General features: G+C 39.1%; 1 protein-coding gene across 1 annotated transcript; it reads left to right on the top strand.

Annotated features, from left to right (window-relative positions):
• Positions 1-649: 649 nt before the first annotated feature.
• Positions 650-3,455, top strand: LOC311000542 (serine/threonine-protein kinase NIM1-like; the record flags this gene model as incomplete). Its single annotated transcript, XM_083991281.1, has 4 exons — positions 650-719; positions 838-1,113; positions 2,269-2,537; positions 2,700-3,455. The coding sequence occupies 4 exons, from the start codon at positions 650-652 to the stop codon at positions 3,453-3,455; spliced, it is 1,371 nt and encodes a 456-aa protein (XP_083847407.1).
• Positions 3,456-18,005: the final 14,550 nt, after the last annotated feature.

Genomic DNA, 18,005 nt, shown 5'->3' with positions numbered 1-18,005 from the left:
GCGACCCAATTTGAATTCCAGGCGACCATTCGTGGGGGGCCCACCCCAGGGTTGAAAAACACTGCATTGAACTAATAAAGTAGCAATGCAATTAAAGTTTGTCTTCATAAAGGTGTTACACCCCAGAAACCCACATGCATCTTAAAATGTCTTCAGTCCATTGACCCCTAACAATAATGATGATCATATGCAGAACGTTACATATGCACATAATCCCATCAGTGTCTTGTTCATGCCACCGTATATCAGACTCCACGTTACGTCTAGGGGTTAGAGAGGGCTCCGTAAAGCCTGTCTATTGTCTGTCTGCAAGGGAGGAGTCCAGCACTCTGGGATTACAGCTGGAAGTTGTGGATTATACATCAGGAGACAATACTGCAGCACACGCTGAGAGCCGGTGAGGAAGAGCAGTGGGATTGTAACAGTACCTGGACAGGTAGCATCCGAGCATCCGAGAGAGAGAGTTTTTCCAGATGCATGCAGATGGTTTTATATCCAAATCATGCATCCTGTATCATTTTTTCCCCATTTTTTGTCTGGTGGAAATTTGTTTTCTTCGTAATTTACCAACTTTTCGTTTTCGCAAATCCCCCCCAAACTCAGATTACAAAGGAAAGCAGAGTATCCCGTGGTATCTGATTTAGGAATCATGTATCTGAACAACAGGAATAACGCCATCAACACAGAGAGGAGCAAGAAGAACATAAAAGGCAAAGCATGTAAGTACTGACTCATCTCTAAATGTACAATTTTGGATGTTATGATAAAAGTGCACTTTAATTAGACCCAATATAATGCAATAGCATGACACCAACTTCATCACTTTCTCCATCTCAGGGAGCCACATGAAGACGGCCTCATGTCAGGAGGAGAGCATCAACCTGATTTCCCCGAAGTCTTTGAAAAAGCTGGAGGTGAAGGAGAACAATACGGAGGAGCAGGATTCGGGACAGCGCACCGCGTTGGGGAAGGCCCTCCATGATCTGAACCACTCAGAAAAAGTGATGAATGATCTGATATTCGGACGACGGGTGGGGCTCTACGATCTGAGAGGGGAGATTGGCTCTGGAAACTTCTCCCAGGTTAGATTGGGCAAACATGACCTGACCAAAGGTGAGATACTGAGAGTTTGTACAAAATGTCTTTCTGTACCTTATTTTTTCACAGCTTCACTGATCAGGTATGTGACTCTATGTAAACCCTTTTAGCACTGACTGACATGTTTTGGTCACAGGGCAATGGTCAAGGTTGATATATTATTTCATGTTTTGGTTACAATAATTGATATCACTTGTGTTTCTAACTGGCACAATTAAAATGCAATAAACTGATCCAATAATTTACAGATATGTTGGCCAGGGATGGCTGCACCTCTTCTTATCATTTCCTGGAAAACATTTGAATATGATTGCACATGGTCATATTAGGTGGCATGTCAGACGTCATCCCCTTATGTATTGAATTCAGCTTGGATCTCATTTGATATCTCCCACTTTATGGGACAAGTTAAGATTATATTCTATATTTTATTTATCCTATTGTTTACAAAGGCCACAAAAAGACCAAAGCTAACATTAGACTATCCCTCCATCATTTCCATCTTCATCTCCAGTGGCTCCCAGACCCAAGCCTGTTTGTTTCTAATCAGATTGTACAGTATATACAAACATATATGACATGATGATATTATGGGCATTGTAGGTTTTTTTTTGCAATGGGAATACATCATGCTTTTATTTTAGCTGCTATTTTGGTGCTCATGCACTTGTGAGACTGGCTCAGTGTTCATAATAATAAGGAAACATGTCTTCCAGTTTTCCAACAGCCCTATATCTTAGACATTTGTTAGTTTGCTATTGGCTTTGAGGGATGGACTCTGTGACCAGACAGTAAATACATAATAGCACGTGCCTCATCCTGAATTTATAATGACTTATAAGACACTGCTGGAGTGAGCTCATCTTGGGACAGCAAGTCCAGTCTGGGTCACTGCACGTGTCAGAAGACAATAGATAATCTCATCAAGCAGCCACCTATAATCCACAGTGTTAGCCTTCAGCCGTCTCAGACTACACTGTACAGCTTGTGTAACTGATCATGAGCATGCATTTCTGAGTTGGAGAAAGTTTATGTCATAAACTTCCTCCAAAAGAAGGAAGGAAAACAAAATGAGTCACATCACAAGGAATGAGAGTGTTGAAATAAAACAATAGGGGAAAAAGTGCTACTTGTTGCTTAACTGCCTTTGTCAATGTCTTGATCTGACAGAGAGAGTGGCGGTGAAGATCCTGGATAAGGTGCGTCTGGACAAGCACTCCCACACGCTTTTCGCCTCTGAAATCTCCTGCATGGAGAATTTGGCCCACCCCAACATAGTGCGCCTGTATGAGGTGGTGGAGACGTTCAAGCGGCTCTACCTGGTGATGGAGTACGCCAGTGGAGGAGAGCTGTTCTCCCGCATCAGCACCAGGGGGCGCCTCTCGGACCTGGAGAGTAAACTTGTGTTCTCCCAAATACTGGCTGCAGTAAAACACATGGTGAGTCAACAGCAGAGACCAGAAGCTACTACTTTACTAACAGAGACTGTATGTTAGTATGTTAGAGTTATTGAATAGACTTGAAATTACTGCTTGTTATGTGGCTTTGCCTTTACAGTCAATGAATGTCTTTAATACGTGTCCGTTTTCTCTTTTTCCTAGCATGAAAACAATATTGTCCACAGGGACCTGAAGGCTGAGAATGTTTTCTACACCAGCACCTACTGTATTAAAGTGGGTGACTTTGGTTTTAGCACAGTTTGCTGCCCCAGCGACGTCCTGCACACGTTCTGTGGCTCTCCGCCTTATGCGGCCCCTGAGCTGTTCAAAGACAGAGCTTACAGTGGTCAGTCTGCAGATATCTGGGCGCTGGGTATCCTACTTTACTTCATGACGACTGCCACAATGCCATTCAAGGCCACTAACACAGCTAAGCTCAGACGTTGCATCCTGCAGGGCTCCTACACCATCCCCTCCTTTGTATCTCAGTCATGCCAGCGGGTCATTCAGGGCCTCTTGAGGCCGACGCCTGTTGATCGCCTCACTATGGCCCAGATCATGTCCAGTGAGTGGATGAGAGGCATTGAGTATCCGCAGGCCTACCCCTCTTATAGCCCGACACCTTCCCATCTGGTTGAGCCTAACTACATCCTCAGCTCAGATGAGCTAAATGTGAAAGCAGCGCTGGAGGACCTCGGCATCACCAGGACCCAGCTGCTCAACAACAACCTGGACATAAAAAGCCCTATTACCGGGACTTACCGGATTTTACTGCATCGCATCCAAAAGAGGAGGTCCGTGGAGGCCGTGGGCTACAGCCATTTGTGCGCCAGGGAGTCCCAGAACAGACTGCGATGGACAGCGGGCTCAGACAGCCAGCTGAACAAACGCCACTCTGTTGTCTGTATGATCATGTAGTTTGGTTTTTTCAAAGAATAATTCAACATTGAGAAACATTTTCTTATTTAACTTCTCCCAAACAGTTTGATGAGAGAATCAATACCATCCTTATACCTGTGTTCATGGAGCTGGAGCCTGGGGGTTCTGATTGTCATAAAAGATAGAAAACAAGGGGGAAAAGTCACCTGAGCTTCTCTAAAGGTAAAAAAAAAAAAAAAACAGTTTACCAGCACCTCACTATCAGTGGTTCTAGGGGGAAGTGACGGGCTTTGGCCACGTTTGGTGAACAGTTGGGTTCAGTGACTTCCCACAGTCTTGTTGTCATGGGTTTCCAGGCGACCAGTTTCTGCTTGTCAAGAAATAGTCAAGCAAACCAGATACAACATGGTTGTTGGTGAACTCTGAAGGTGCGTTAAGATGTATTTGACATTTGGAGAGAGATAGATCAGCTGTTTCCCAGGCTTTATGCTAAGCTAAGTTAAGCTAAGCTAATGTCCTCTGGCTCCAGCTCCACATCCTGATCCTGTTCTTTTCATCTAACCATCGGAAAGAAAGCGAATAGGCAATTGTTCAAAAATGCTGTATTAATGTTCTTCTGTGTTTTTAGTTGATCTAAAACAGTAGAACAATGTTTCAGATCTGAGTCTGGCTGATGTGAGTAAATGCTCCTTTGCTGACGCCAATCATGTGTAGACCAGTAGCATATCTGTGACCATACTTGGCAGTATTGTCTGCACTTAGATAACATCAAGCGTTTTTGAAGTGTGTATTGTATTTTAACCAACTGAGCATGAATGAAATTTCAACGGGGCTGACAATAAACCACAGATCCATCTTTCAGTAAAGAGACAGGAATGTGGAAATAAAACCACATAGTTTTTTTTCCCTTCTTTAATGTTTTGTATTTCTAATGAGTGAAATGTCAAACAGGAACATAGCAAGGTTTTAAATATCCTGGGGTCTGACATTTTCAAATGCAGTTGGATTTAGTTTCCATCCATAGATGGTGTATGATATGATATAGGATTTCAATAATATTTATGTTCAGGTTTTCATTCATCTTTCCTAAAGCTTAGATATGTTTTGATCTTGGCGATACAGTTGTATTGTAGGAATATGGAAATAATAGACTTATTGGTAATGAAATAGCCTTTCAGTAAACAAATGAATCAATTAGAAATGTTGTTCTTGCCATCATGCTTTTATACAATGAAATTTCACATGCTTGTTAGTTTTGCTTCTTGTTTACAGTACTAAATATGATTTCTGAAATTCTGTACTGTACTGTTTACTATAGGTTTTTCAATTACTTCTATTGAGAAGAAAACAATTATGTCAAAAAGACATTATACTGTATTTCTACCCATGGAATTTGTACAGTAATTTAAATCTTATGAAAATTCTATGTACATACTGTATATAATTATTAACATGTTTATTTTGGTCTCAGGACATGTCCTGAAACCTATACACGGTGAACTTACTTGTGTGCAACACCTTCACTATTGAACTCTTGAATGGACTAGTAAATAATTACAGAGCTGCAAGATATCTCCATCATACTTAAGAGCAAAGACAAGCTGTTATTCATGATGCTGTAAATACAGTTGACTGCTCACTGTGATGGAAAGTTTCTGTTTTGACAGTTGTAGGGATAAAAGGGTATAAAATGTTAAGGCAATAAATACATTGTCAGTAGACTCTGTGGTGTGCAGTGTTTTATGAATGCTTTAATCTTTTTTTGCCCTTTCTAGACTCTAGACTTGAAGCGTGATGTATTAGTATATCAACGTTATTATCTCTGGCACCAAACTTTCTGCTGACATGAAATTCAAACTTTCCATATGAAGAAGGCAAAGTTACAACAACAGGAAACAAAAGTCTGTTCCTTATCGCTTTTACCTGTGTTTTTAAATCCTCCAGCGACATATCAAAATCTTATTTTCGCCATTACTGACTTGTACGTGTTCAAACATCCCATTTGTGTCAGTGTCAAGACTTTTCCTCATATTGATTTCCAGTCTCATACTTTCCTCTCATGGTTTTTCCCTTTGATGAAACAAGGCTTAAGTTTCTCGTCTTGGTGCCAGCCAGTTATTTCTGTGTGTCTCAGCATGCAGAAGTAAAGAGCACAGCACATATTTCAGGAATGGTTGACATCCACTCAAGAAGAAACAAAGCCTTTCCACCAATATGTTTTCAAACCACAACCAAATTCTTTGACCACTGCTCATCACACTCAATGGAAATGTGGATGTCCATCAGTACTCTATATGCTCTTAATGTCTTGGTACAGTAGTTATTAGGTATTTATCAGGCTGTCTGTCACATGTACCTTTAGGCAAAGTTGGCGGCCAATGCAAACAAATACTTAAAGGGATAGTTCACCCTAGAATGATATTTCGCTCATTATCTACTCACCCTCATGTTGACTAAGGGCTGGAAGAATTATCAGAGTCCTCCGTCCCTTCTCTGAGTTACAGGGGGTCTCGGCGTAGCAGTGCATTTCAATGCAACGGTTGCAAAGGGACACCGGAGCTCTTCGTAAAAAAACACACACAAAAAAACATCCAAATACCTCCATGATGCTCGTATGTAATGTCCGTCTTGTGCTGAAGCCCCAAATTGCGGTTACTGCGAATCACCGCACTGACGCCGGCGCAAATCACGCGATATTTGGACGGACCAGGAAGAGGAGCTTCGAGAAGCTTCCGCTACAAACAAGCTTAAAATATAGACTTATTTAATTTTTTTCGGGACAATTACGCAATTTGGGGCTTCAGCACAAGACGGACATTACATACGAGCATCATGGAGGTATTTGGATGTTTTTTTGTGTGTGTTTTTTTACGAAGAGCTCCGGTGTCCCTTTGCAACCGTTGCATTGAAATGCACTGCGACGCCAAGACCCCCTGTAACTCAGAGAAGGGACGGAGGACTCTGATAATTCTTCCAGCCCTTAGTCAACATGAGGGTGAGTAGATAATGAGCGAAATATCATTCTAGGGTGAACTATCCCTTTAACCTTCGTGCGGGGGGAATTCTCTGCTTTTTAAATACCAATTGCCCTACTTTTAACAACAGTCACTTTCACTCACGTGTACTACAGTGTCTGAGAAGATATCTTGACTTCTCGCCCTCTAACATCAGATAATTTATACACTGCATTGCACAGGCTTGTAGTCCATGATGATAATGTTGCTGTTGTGGCACATTTCTAACAGTTTGCAGCACCGAGCCACTGCAAGGCATCGATGTAGGGAAGTCGTCAATCTACAGAGACACGTCAACATCAAACACAGTATTAGTCAGAGACTGATTTTATCGGCTGCGTGTCCTGGCAGTTCCTGTGAATGCCCATGGACATAAGAGGAGCACACATAAGATCACCCAGTAAATCCAGCGCATGTCAGACCAGATACTGTTAATGAGCACTTTGAATTCACAGGAACTCTCACTCACTTTTTTGTGCACTGCACTGGAACATTTAATCATGGGATTTTTCCAGTATAATTTGTTAATAGTTTGATCTAATTAGCTCTGCATCCTGTGCAAAGCAAATCAACTGCAGTCAAAGTCCTAGTGTGTGGTAAAACTAAGAGTGACGCTGCAAGATTCAATAGCTGAAGCAAAATATCCTCATGCTGCTCAAGAAGAATATCTGGAAAATGTGGAGGTTTTAGAGTATGAAATGTATAATTACATGGATCCCAGTATTCTGAGAGCAGCTCATAAACAAGAGCTTAGTGTGTGACGTTATTGCAGATGTGAATAAGCAATAAGTCTAGTGAATGTGTTACTTACTTTACAGTACATTGCTGCCTACATGTCAAGAGTGAGTTCAGATTTGTTGTGCTGTATCATGGTTATTGGTGGTTAAAACTGTGGCATTGAGGCCACTTCAAAGGTTTATTATGGTGAGAGGAGTTATACATCTACTGATCATGTTATCATTGGGTTTAATCATGATAACATCAGGTGATGCAAACATTGTAAAGAGTTTATATTAGGCAAGGCAAGGCAAGGCACCTTTATTTATATAGCGCATTTCATACCAAGGCAACTCAATGTGCTTTACGTAAAGACAAAACTTTTTTTTTTGTTTAAGAACAGCATAAAACACAGAGTTAGAAGAAAAATTAACAAGTAAAAGAAAAGAAAATAGATAAAGTTTAAAGTTCTTAAAAAGAGCTCAGCTATAAGCACATGAAAAGAGAAATGATTATTATCACTGTATACTAATCTGGGTCATTTATAAACTCTTGAATGTGCCCTATAGCATCTGAGTTTGAGGAAAATCATGAACTGATATGGGAAAAATATCCCTCTCATATAATGTCACTCACAAAATATGATAAATTCAAATCTAACAAACAACCAGAAACAGTAAAAGACAAAACAGTGTGAAAAGCCAGTTTATTGCTAAAATGCTTTTATGAAAACATATACTGTAATAAAAGCTAAATACAAATGCATTACATTTTAGCAATTTAGAAATTAAGAGTTGAGCTTCTCCATATGGCACACATTACAGACGATAATTTACATTTAACTCCACTCCGTCACCATTCATACAATCACATGTTATTGAGCATTAAATGTTCTTAACAGGCAAGAAAACGGCCACAATCAGTCCTATCAACCACGCTTTTGAAAGTATTTATACATATTGTGTGGAAAGACCACTCGCCACCAGCAGCCCGATCCCCAGGAGTGCTGCTGCGACTCTATACAAGCTTTTGACCCTTAACTCGTTGCAGAGCAAAAGCGAAAGTAATGCTACAAAATGGCCTCCTTGACTGCCGTCCGGTCAGAGGCCATAAAAGTATAAACTGCATCTCACTGAATGATATGGGGTCAGCGAGGCCAGCAGCCTATCGCCTTCAGCCTCTGTGCTCCCATTTTGGAGGGTGCTGTGAAGAACAAAGAAAAACAATTAAAAACCTGTCCCCACTTCTTTTAAATAAAAGTTCAGAACAGACATATTTGTTATATCAGGTGTTTTTTTTTTTTAAATCTGTGGATCTCTGGAACATAATAAATACCATCACTGGCACATGACTTGATAACATGAAGACCCACTTTCCCACCAGACTCACCTTCTTTATCTTTCTGTCAATCCTCTTCTGCAGGTCTTCGACCCATTTCTCCCTGGGGTCTGTGCAAAACACTCGCCCCTTCCTCATGGTGAATCTGAACAGCGATTGATACAAACAGGTGTTATTGTCCTGATGAGGAAACCATGAGCTCCCTTTGTAAAGTTGGTGGGTGGTGAAAGTGTGGACTTACATCACAGCACGGATGTTGCAGCCTCCATCTGTCTCCTGCATCCTGTATTTCACTGCGTGTTTCTGAGCGACCTGGCTCATTTTTTTCACGTATTTCAGACAGCAGTCGTCATAGGACACTGAGGGGTCGGGAAAAATCAGAAATCCGGTGTTACACAACATATACAACATGAAGTGCAATGAATCAAGCCGGATAATTTAATGGCAATTGACTCAATCAGGGAATGCTGAAGCTGCAATAAATACACAGTGAGGACACATCTACCCACGCAGGCGATAAAACAGCCTCACTGACCCTCATTTTATTTGAGCTATGTGTTCACAGTTATCTACTGCATGCTGTATATGACACCATCAGCTGTCCATTTACAGTCCCTTACCTTGTGCAAGTGCAAGACAGAGACACAGGCTCAGGAAGAAAAACAGCACGCTGCACCTCATGGTGAAATCTGTGGATGAAGCTCTGGAGGAAAAGAAGACAGATGGATGCAAAGAATTATTACGATGTTTACCTGCAATTAGTCTTATCACCTTGTTCCTCCACTCCAACCACACCTTCCGTGTTCCAGCCGATACTTTGGACCTTGAACAAATGGTTTACACCAGCTCTCTCTGTTGTCTTTATGCAACTTAAATCTTAATAACTCTTTTTAATGCCACCACTCCACATCTCAGTCTCCTTCATGTAGGATTTGTTTAAGCAGTCATTGTTCTTTTACATGAACAAATTTGTATTTAATATCTATTAAAGTTTCTTGCATTTAAATGTTTTTTTGTCTTTTGGACAACATGGAATTACTTTATTAATGAAAAGAAAAAAAATCTAAATCACAAAGAAAAATGTGGCATTCACATCAAAATCATCTGAATTGATAATTATTATAATATCAATTAAGGTGTGCAGTCACAAGTTATGAAAAAAGAGGAAATCAAGACAATGCTAATCAAATTAATGCGAATATGGAAAACCTTTTAAAATTCTATGATTGAGTTTTATCTGATGTGATCAAAATGACTGGAACACATTGGCAAATATTATTTTTCTTCTCTAAAAACCTCACTGCTGACAACCACAGATTGTAATGTCTCTATTCATATGTCAACACTCACCTCTAATGCTCCAGGTGTAGTTTGAATCTCCCTTCATGTGTCTCTCCTCCTCCACCACAGGTGAAGCCTCCTTATAAGCACTCAGGGGGAGGTCTCAGGTTACCACCTGTGCACTGCGGCCGTTTTTTTCTTTCTTTCTTTTTTTCCTCTCCAAGAATTCATGATCAACATAGGAAGACTTGTGTGTGTCCTTACGATATATGTCCCCTATAGAAAACGAGTTAAACATACATATGACTGAAGTGCAGTAACAGATTTTGCATTGTTGATGATGACATCTCCTCAATTCTGAAGAAGTTGGAAATTCCCAAGCATGTATCTGGGTGGTGGGTGGATGAGTGCACTCTTACAATATAAAAAGGTGTTTTTCTTAGATATCATTTAGATTTCCTTCTTAGATTTTTAGATTTAATGTGAAGCAGATAGTTCAGTTCCCACGTTTGCCTGAGGTTGTTGTACTTGGAGTCTATCCTCTTAAACACTTAACAGTCCCTCGCTCTGACAGTTACATATTGAGAAATATTACATCTTCAAAACTCACTGTTGAATGAAGGCAGTGTTCTCTCCATTACCTAACTTGTTCTTAACCTTTATCCAAAAATTCAGTTGATGAAATTCTTGTGCTTAATAACAGGTTTTAACAAAAAGGATGAAATAACAGACCAATATGGTGCCAAGATTAAACTGTTAGGTCTTATTCTACAGAGATCCTCAGCCTATAGGAGTGTGTTAACATAAACAACTTAACAGGTATTTGTATCTTCTTGCTCAATGATGTCTCAAGCACAAACCATTATACCAGGTTGTCGTTTTGAAATATAAATCTAATATTCATGATGATGACTTACTATTTAGCTCAATATGGATACGATTCACATGTACATGAATATAAATGATTATATGTGTTGTTTTTTATCTGCTTTCACTATGAAACTGTGTATGGTAAATGGTAAATGGACTTATATAGCGCTTTTCTAGTCTCTTGGACCACTCAAAGCGCTTTACACTGTAGGTCACATTCACCCTTGCACACACACATTCATACAGCACTAGGCACAGCGTGGGAACTAACCATTCACACACATTCATACACCCAATGGACGCATCGGGGGGCAAGTGTGTGACACTTTGACATGTTGACTGTAGGAGCCATGCACAGGAATTTTACATTCATAGTGCAAATCTAAATACAAAGTCACTGACATACTCACATTTTGTGGAGGAGACTTTAGTGCCTGTCTTGTTTTTCCTAAAACTAACCCACATTCCCAAGACACAGGCTGTAATGACCTTCACTGTGTCCACAATAGTTACCTGTTTGGACACCTTTATGACTGATACTGAACAAGCGGAAACACTGTCCTCCATTGGCTTGGTATCGATAAGGAGGGAGGAGGAGGACACCATAAACTTAGACAATGTTGTCTATATCTACCATCTACAGTCCAGGAAAAGAGCCAAACACATGAATTCGCTTGGTAAGAATATGTAACCGTGTGGATATTATTGACAAATTGCGCCAGCAACACATTTTTACACAATAGCTGATCAATTAATCAATCAGTCAAACTTTATTTATACAGCACTTCTCACACAGAAAAAAAGACACACAAAGTGCTTTATATAGTAAAACCAAGCAAACAAAGCAAAAGGAAGACTGAACACCACAGACACACACTTAATCTCACACGTAACACATGCATACACACTTGAAAGGAGGCAACAGAAAACAAAAGAAGCACTATTCCTCTCTAAGCAATGTACAGTCAGGAAACACGAGAGAATGAGTAAAACCAAATACATAAAAGGGACTAAAAAATAAATAAATAAAATACAAAGTTCATTTTCAAAAATTGAAAATGACAACTTAAATAAATTCAAACCCGAATTAAAACAACTTAATTAAATGGGGGTAAAAATGAATTAATTATAAATAAACTAATTGGTCAAACAGTTATAGACAATAGACTATAATATAACCTATAAATAAAGTAACTGTATTTTTCTGATCTGATTTTAGGAAATAGTAAAAGACCTGGATGTCTCATAATAAGTTAAAAGTAATTCTGATGAATCGGTAGGACTAAGACCACCAAGAGCTTTAAAAACCAATAAAATAATCTTAAAATCAATCCTGAAGCGTGAGGTGCAGTGAAATGTTGCGACCATGTGATCCGAGGAAACACAGTCAGCCTGTCAGACAATAAGACAGAACACCTTGAGAGCTTTGGTGTGGCCATGTCACGGTTCATCTGCTGTCATCGGTTATCGCTTTCTCTCTGACGCATCAACTGTAAAAACTTCCTCTGAACTCTTGGCCTACAGGTTTTCTTCAATCACACATCGAACATCATTATTGCATACTGGTGCAAGTAATGTACCATAAGAAACATGCAAAATAGAATAATTGATATTTCTCAGACAGCCATCTTTTTTCTCTGGGCTAATGACAGGCAATGGTTTACCATCATTTATGCACGACTGACGTTTTTGATGTTATGGCATCTGAAAATAATTCCTATTTACAATGTTGAGGACATCCTGACAATTTATATTTGAAGAGGATAACACATCCTGAAACCTCTCCATGTCCAAAGGTACAATATATGTACAAGGCTTGTGCATTATGAATTTCTCCTATAAGAAGTATCAGACTCACAGTTTGTAAGCTTGCTGTGAACTAATATCTGAACTTCATCTGATCAAATGAAGCATGAATTTTATGCACAGACACTTTGTCCTGCCTCTGTTTTATTTGGATTTGTTCTTTATGGCTCAGAAACCAACAGTATTGCCTTGAGGTAAAATGTGATCCTTGTCCCTGGTCTTTTGAGTTTATGTATGTTTCATATTACAAGTATAAAAATGAAAGTGATGAAAGTGACAGGCTTCTGTTACTCATTTACTTTTAATGGTGTGTGAAAGTCCTCTGCAGATGTTACACAAAGTTTTATTCGAGTCATAAACATTGTATCTCAGTATAAAGTTCACCTGGCCTTACCAAAATCTGACCAAGCCTCACCACTGACAAGAAACCAACCGGAAATTAGTCCCTGCATATTAAAAATGAATGGCAAATCTATGTGATAATAAATGATGACGAATCGTCCTTTTGACTCTATTGTAATCAAATCAAATCAAATAAACTTTATTGTCCCACCAATGAAGTTAGTCTTGGGCAAACAGTGCTTCGGGGATAGAATATGATAAAAAAAAAATAAAAACATGTGAAAAATGTAGTCAACAATATTAAGACAAACAATGTTAAAAGGGGGACAGAATAGAGCATCAGTATCTGAGACTTGATCCTCGTTCAGTTGGTGCAATTTGCTTTACATAGGAATAACAATGATAATAGGCTAAAATAAAATATAAAAAGTTACAAAGAATTGCACTTGCACCGAAAGAGTCATATTTTAAATCTGATTAAATAGCTAATTAATAATAAGAAACAAAGTGCAAAGTGCCGAAGTTCCAACGTCATCAACACCTTGGTTCTGCCGGGAAGGTGCCACAGAGCCAGCAGACGGTGCATATACCAATGAAGATAACTGGAAGATATAGGCCTAGGGGTCATTATAATGAGACAGTTTTATGGGTGTCAATTTAGTGCAATTAAGTGTGTTTTAGTCTAATGTCAATATTTCCTGCTTATTTATAGAGAACCTATGCACTTCTAAATGGGATACCTGCACATGGGAACATAGAAGTTTAACAATGAAGGCTTGTTGATGCCCTCCGTTACGCTCAACAGTATTTTCACAAGAACTTGATTCTGTCTTTGACTGTTGTATGAAACATCAGTTGCACAGAATCAGACATGACGAGTCATCCCTTCAGCCCTATTGTCTTCTGACAGCTCAGGAACTTTGCATTAAAACACTTGTCAGCAATGTCATATCGCATATCCACCCATATCCTGTAAAATCCTGAAAATAGGTTGCTGTTTTCTTTTCACATGGACTTTTTTTTTTGCTGTTGTTGAACACTCTGACAGATATTAATGAGCTTTGAGTGCCTGAGTGGACATCTGATAGCACGGTTCACTGTTTATACTCTCACCACTTCTCCCATCCATCCTCAACTGATGCATTTCATGGACCTGCCCCTTTTTTTGTTGCCTTTGCCTGCAGGATACTGCTGTTGACTGTGGTTGTTCAGTAACAGAGCAACATCACTATGCGTTTTGTTGCATAAAAAGGGATACAGTGGATTTGCCACCTAGGAGGCTGTAAATCTATTCATTTGAATAACATTTGTGAAGATTTATTCACAAATTGCCTCAGTCCTTTTTGTGCAGATCTGGTCTTGCTGTGACTGTTCCTTGCAAGTTGTGTGGGTTTGAGCTATGCATGTTCATTGGCAAAGCAACCTCTAACTTCAACAAGAAAAAAAAAATAGAATTTGCTGTGATTATCTGTAAATCTGGTTGTAATTGTCCATTATGAAAAAAAATCCTGATGGATTAATGGCAAATATCATTTGTCAGGAGATGATGGTCCACTGCCAATAGTAGTTGGACTGAGGCTGTGAGATGATCCGCTGCGTTGTCTTCAGCATTCCTGTCAGACAACCTGATATGTTGATGCAGAGGTTTGCACAAGAAAGGAGACATGTCCAAGAAGTCATTCATCAATGTATAAGAAACGTCACTTGGCACGCAGTACTAAACAAAAAAGGTTTCACAGTGTAGATAAGGACAGAGCTGTCTCACATGCTGTAGACAGAACAGTGAAACTGATTTAACGTTATTGTTATTGCAACCATCCATTCGTAAACTTCATGTACCTGAAAAATAAAAACAAACATAGTGGGAAAATAATTCCACTTTCAAAATTCCTCATATTTTGTTTCTCTTTTTCCTTATTTTTTTTAAAATTGATTTTGAGATGTCGGGGGAGGAGAAGACTTCATGTGTGAATACGTTTGAGGAAATGTCATGGAGTCAAGCTCATGACGGTAGACAGTAGTGTGTCACAATCCAGTTGTTACTTTTAAGATGATTATAATGAATAATCATTATAAAAACAGAAACATATTACAGTAAGCTGAATGATGTCCCTGTCTCTGTAACTGTGTCCCTTTTGTGACAAGATCATCTGGTTGGGATATCAAACACTGAGTGGTCAAGTAAGGAAATTGAAAATAAATTCAAATTACCGACAAATTGATAATATCGAAAGATTTTTAGTTGGACTTTGTAATTATCAACCATGAGGCACAGGCTAACAAATGAAGTGCTCTGTTTTCCCCGAAATTAAATCCAGCATTTCACGTTTTTAATAAAAATCTTTTGAAAATTATATATTACATATTTATGAGTGGTCTTTGGAGATGTGCACACTGTATACCTGATGTGTCATTCATGCTAAAAATCTGCATATTTTTGAAGGTTTTTTTTTCTAACCTGCCAGCAATGTTCCTAGAAATGAAGCTAATGCCAGACACATCTATTCACCAATGCTTCATGTATTTAATGTTGCTAAATTCTGCCGGTTGACTGGTGTGTGTTACATGTGGAAATTAGAGTTCCTGTCAAGTGACAGACTTGCAATTAATGTCTTTAATCTTTAATCTTCTTTTTCTTTAATCCTTACCATGAACTTTCCTTAACCTCACCCACAGTTGTCACCAATACAAGAAGAGAGAAATCATTTTAAAACGCTGGCAGCAAATGTAATCTGCGGTTTTGCACATTTGTCCCATATTAATATTCTCTCTGTAGAAAATAACCTGTCACTGGTAAATTGGGGTTGACCCGTGGAGCACACTACAAGCCTCCCAGACACCTGCTATATTTGCACTGTACGTTTTTGTTTAGCATGAAAAATCATATGCAAATTGCACACCTCTGAACCAAATGTGGCTAAACTGTCCAATTTATACAAGAGCTTCAAGACAGTGTTTGAATTAGATCCTGATTTATTCGTCCCTCAGCTGTATGTATCGTTGGCTGTGTCCTTCTGACGACCCTGCTCGAATATCAAATATATTACCAAATATATTACGTCTCAACAAATGAGATAGTTTGGGGGTTACATGAAAGAATGGTTGTGTAATAATTACCCATGTATTTTCACAGTCAAATGTCCCTGGGTTTCATCTTCAGGTGTTAGTTACAGTCATCTGGAAAGAAAAAGACGTCTGTTATGTAACAGTGTGTGCAGCAGAGGTGGTCTTACATTACTTCAAAGGAACTTGTATCATGATACTCATATCACACACATTATGAGGCCAGAAATCCAGCTCTGATGGATTCTGAATGGAGGTCCACACATTTACTATTTGAACAATATTACAGAGGGTGTTTGGAAATCTGCGGACTTGGATGGTAACAGACAATTTTGTCAGGTATAATGTAAACATGACATAGCCTTGGCCTGTTACCAATAAAACTATGCTAACACAATGATAGAATGTAGACATTTGCTAATTTGTGCAGTGATGGGCAGAAACAGAAACGAAACTGTTATGGATTGGAGCTCAAGCCAAGCTCTTCTGAGGCAAATAGCACCAACACATGCAGTGGCTTGTTTGAGTTGAGCCTGGAGGCGAATGTGAAGTAGGCCTATGACTCTTTCTAAAAAAACTTTTGGTCAACATTGAGCAATACAATTTCTTATGAAATGTGTTCCGTGCAGTGTTCCTTAACCATAAATGAACTGACAAGACAGAGAGCTTGTATATCTGGGCCCAAATGTTGTCTCTTTGCCTGTTTTTATCTGGCCTTTGGTCATTTTCTAAAATGAAACACTTCATCTGTTTGTGTGTGTGAGTCACTGATTTGACCCAATTTCTACAGCAGAGAAACTGTTTATGAGTGAGTGGGAAAGAGAAAGAGAGAGTAAGATGAGGAATCAGTTTGATTAGAAAGACGCTGTGACTGTAATTGCTCTTTTAATCCCATTATTGCGAAATCATAAAATAATTTTCTAATTATCTTTGCATTATAAAGGCATTTTCAAACGATACCAGGTTAATGGTCTTCTTATCTCAAGAAAAATAAACAGCTGGTCTGAAAAGACTTACAAAAATGTTTGAAAAATACTCCATTTGAAAAATGTTATGTTGTTATGTTATGTGTATGACTAACTGTCTGTGAATGAGAGAGAGGTTTAGCTCCAGCTTTACATGTTTGTTTGCCCCCTGGTGGCAGATGAAGGGAACTACACTGGCTTTATATTGAAAATTGACACATGCTCTAAGCAGCAGATAAACAAAGCTTTAAAAACACCCACATGGAAATAGCTTGATCAGACACACATGTAAGGGACCAAATTCATTCAATTCATGCAATTCATGCTTGTTTTTGTCTAGAGTCCCCAAATCTCTAAGCAAGTGTCTCTCTGTGTCAGTCACAGAAACTCTTTTTTGTTTACAGCTCTGGGAGCCAATCAGCAGACCGTAATGTTTTCATGTTTGATTCACGGCATAGTGAATGTGGCCTCCATAAAAGGTACCAAGGCACCAATAAAAGAGACGCAGATGTAATTTAAAAAATCCTGATTTCAAAACATCCCAAAAAATTAGGAAAAGGCTTTGCAGATGTTTTATTAGAGAGGAAAAATGTGTTTAATGTGTTTGTTAGACTTCAAGTACACAGAACACTGACTGCAAATGATTAAACTGGTTATCTTTGATCGAGTCTGTTAACTGAAGATAATTTGCGTTATCTCATTTTTGACATACGGTGACTGTTTTCCAGAACGTAAAAAAAAAAACAGTTGATGTTAATTTGCAAGTCAATGGAGTATAGAAATAAACATGTAGGCCAATTTCCATCCAGATGTGAATGCATCTCAGTGAGCACCATCATGCCTGTTTTTACCCAGCTGAGCCCTCTCTCACAGTGAGGCAACACCGCACCACTGTGGGCAAAAGAGTAAACATTGTGATAGCAGGAGCAATGGAGTCTGGAGCTATATGAAATGTGAACCATGCCTTGTTTGTTTACCTTCACACTACTGGCTGTCATACTAAATACCACCTGCACCGGTACAGTGGTGCCTCTGGGGAGGGCTGTAGAACAACAGCTGGAACTGGAGAGGTAAATAATCAAGAATAACAATGTGGAAATAAAAAAAAAATAGTTCACAAATTGTTTATTGGAGGCTGGAATGGCCCTCAATGTGAAACTATTGTGAGAATCTTTCTTCCTCTCTCCTTTTTT

The sequence above is a fragment of the Trachurus trachurus genome (genome assembly GCF_905171665.1).
Source record: "Trachurus trachurus genome assembly, chromosome: 17".
In the NCBI taxonomy this organism is placed as follows: Eukaryota; Metazoa; Chordata; class Actinopteri; order Carangiformes; family Carangidae; genus Trachurus; species Trachurus trachurus.
The sequence above is the reverse complement of the archived record's forward strand: the minus strand, read 5'-3'. Positions and strand labels throughout refer to the sequence as shown.